The sequence below is a fragment of the Fusarium odoratissimum genome, assembly GCF_000260195.1.
Source record: "Fusarium odoratissimum NRRL 54006 unplaced genomic scaffold supercont1.180, whole genome shotgun sequence".
Taxonomy (NCBI): Eukaryota; Fungi; Ascomycota; class Sordariomycetes; order Hypocreales; family Nectriaceae; genus Fusarium; species Fusarium odoratissimum.
The window spans coordinates 1-2,112 of record NW_022158867.1 but is presented as its reverse complement, the minus strand read 5'-3'; the positions used below and the strand labels follow the sequence as shown (position 1 = coordinate 2,112).

At 50.4% G+C, this 2,112-nt stretch overlaps 2 protein-coding genes across 2 annotated transcripts; both read left to right on the top strand.

The window, feature by feature from the left end:
- Nucleotides 1-228: 228 nt before the first annotated feature.
- On the top strand, nt 229-620 carry FOIG_16792 (uncharacterized protein; the record flags this gene model as incomplete). Its single annotated transcript, XM_031218270.1, has 2 exons — nt 229-360; nt 426-620. The coding sequence occupies 2 exons, from the start codon at nt 229-231 to the stop codon at nt 618-620; spliced, it is 327 nt and encodes a 108-aa protein (XP_031052017.1).
- A 402-nt stretch (nt 621-1,022) lies between these two features.
- Nucleotides 1,023-1,875, top strand: FOIG_16791 (uncharacterized protein; the record flags this gene model as incomplete). Its single annotated transcript, XM_031218269.1, has 3 exons — nt 1,023-1,169; nt 1,269-1,544; nt 1,702-1,875. The coding sequence occupies 3 exons, from the start codon at nt 1,023-1,025 to the stop codon at nt 1,873-1,875; spliced, it is 597 nt and encodes a 198-aa protein (XP_031052016.1).
- Nucleotides 1,876-2,112: the final 237 nt, after the last annotated feature.

The following is a 2,112-nucleotide window of genomic DNA, read 5'->3' as shown; positions in this document are numbered from 1 at the left end:
ACCAACAAGAATACAATTCTGGATACTTCTCAAGAATGTACGTGACTAGAGTGCCCTCATTGTAAAGTCGCCTCTTATAGGCATTGTAATTGTTCATCAACATATCATCAGATGCATTTACAAAGCTCCATAGACGACAGCTGGTACCTACCTAACCTATAGCTATCGAGGCTGGTCAGCTTGCCGCTATGGCAAATCCAATAGGAGCCGAGACCGTGGTGGAGCATAATGACACCCCTTTTCGACGTCAAATCGATCGAGTCGAGTGGTGAGACCGATGAGCAAAGTCGAGGCGCCACACGACAACTAGAAGATACTGTGACAGAAATGCGAATGACCACCCGGAAGACGACGCGAAAGGTACCGACCGAACAGCAAAAAGCCCAACCGACCGAAGCCTATAAGAGTAGTGGCAGCAGTAATAGCAGCGATGGAAGGGCAATGCTACAGAAGTCGCTGGATTTCCCGGGGGAGTCGCGAATGGAAACTCCAGGATTACAGGAAGCGTTGAAGAGACAAATGCAAACAATGAGGGAATGTCGGAGGCTCTTGCGAGATTGGAAGAGACCGTGGACGAGATGGAGGAACAGATGACCGAAAGAAGTACAACTGGTCCATGAGCAGCTCAGAACCATCGCCATGAGTGCAACGGACGAATCCCAACGATCACGTGCTACCGTTGCCAAAACTGCGACCTCAACCGTTCCTCTCGTCCCCACGGTTGACACTCTGTACTGCACGATTCATGTTTCGCGAATACATGACGATAACAGGCGCTTGGCCGGCACGATCCGAGCGACAGTGGAGAATCAAACCCGGGCCGAACTAGATCACTCCACGTGACGATGCCGAGCCGTGCTTAAGAGCCCAAGAACATCGGAACCTGCGTCCTACGAGACGATCTCTCCCGATTAAAGTGGACACTGTCAGCCGCAATACGACACCAAACGAGATCAACGAATTTCGAGTATAAGTCGCCGAGACTCTTGGCCGAGAGGATGACACAAGTTAGCGAGATTAGCATGGCTCAGCAGGCGAAGCGATCTCAAGTTGTACGGTCCCATGGTCGTATACTTCAAGCGACCCGAAGCCAAAGAATTTATCGGCGAAGGACTTCAGTGGCTGGACGAGAGTTCGGTACCGCAAGAGTGCTTGAACGTCTCGACTGGGTAAAACAATGCTATAACTGCCCACAGATCACGGACGATAATGTATCAGTGCGATCGACCTCAAGTCTGCGGCAAGTGTGCACAAGATTACCTTCATAGCAGATGCACGGAAATGATCGCCAAGATGTGTCCCATGCGGCGGCTTTCTTGAGTCACACAGAAGGACCTATCAGAAGTTCTATCCAACATAGTATGAATTACTTGTTCCGATTGTTTGAGCTGAATGTGAGGAAGAAAGGACTGGCACACGAGAGGCGGATAAACTACAAGGATATTTGGGATGCAGCAGTGCTGGCCATCCAAAAACCTCAAGCACGAAAGATCCAAGGAAAGCTGCTAACGGTGCCAATGGGACATCACGGGTTGCTCAAGATGGTACTGATGAGTATTGCTTTGGGTTAAAAAAGAGGTGGAGGCAGAGCAGGTGTCAGTAGAGCCCTTAGATGTGACTGCGACGGTCAATCGCCTGCCAGAGCGTCTGGTCTTCATGACGTCTGTCTACATACCCGGTGGAGATGCCCAAACTCTACAGGACATGTGCAGAAAGCTTGGCAGGTCTATCACTGACGTGAGGCGAAGGCCAGGAAGGGCGGTGGATGGGGTGATTACCCGTGACTTCAACCGGCACGACCAGGTGAAGGGAGGAGACGATGCATCGGTGGCAAAACAGGGAATGGTGGATCCGATTATCGATTTGATGAACTAATTAATCCTTCGAAGCCTTCTCCAGCGAGGCGCAAAGATATGGAAAGCGGAAACTGGGAAACATGGAATTGGCTCTGTCCTCTGGGCAACTTGCAGACGCACGTATGAAAGGTGCGATACATGGTACGGGGCAAGGATCAGATCATCGCATGATAGAGACAGTGTTCGACATCTCAGTTCCTGCGTCGAAACAGGACGAAAGACTCCTGTTTACTAATGCATCCAAGAAGGATATTAA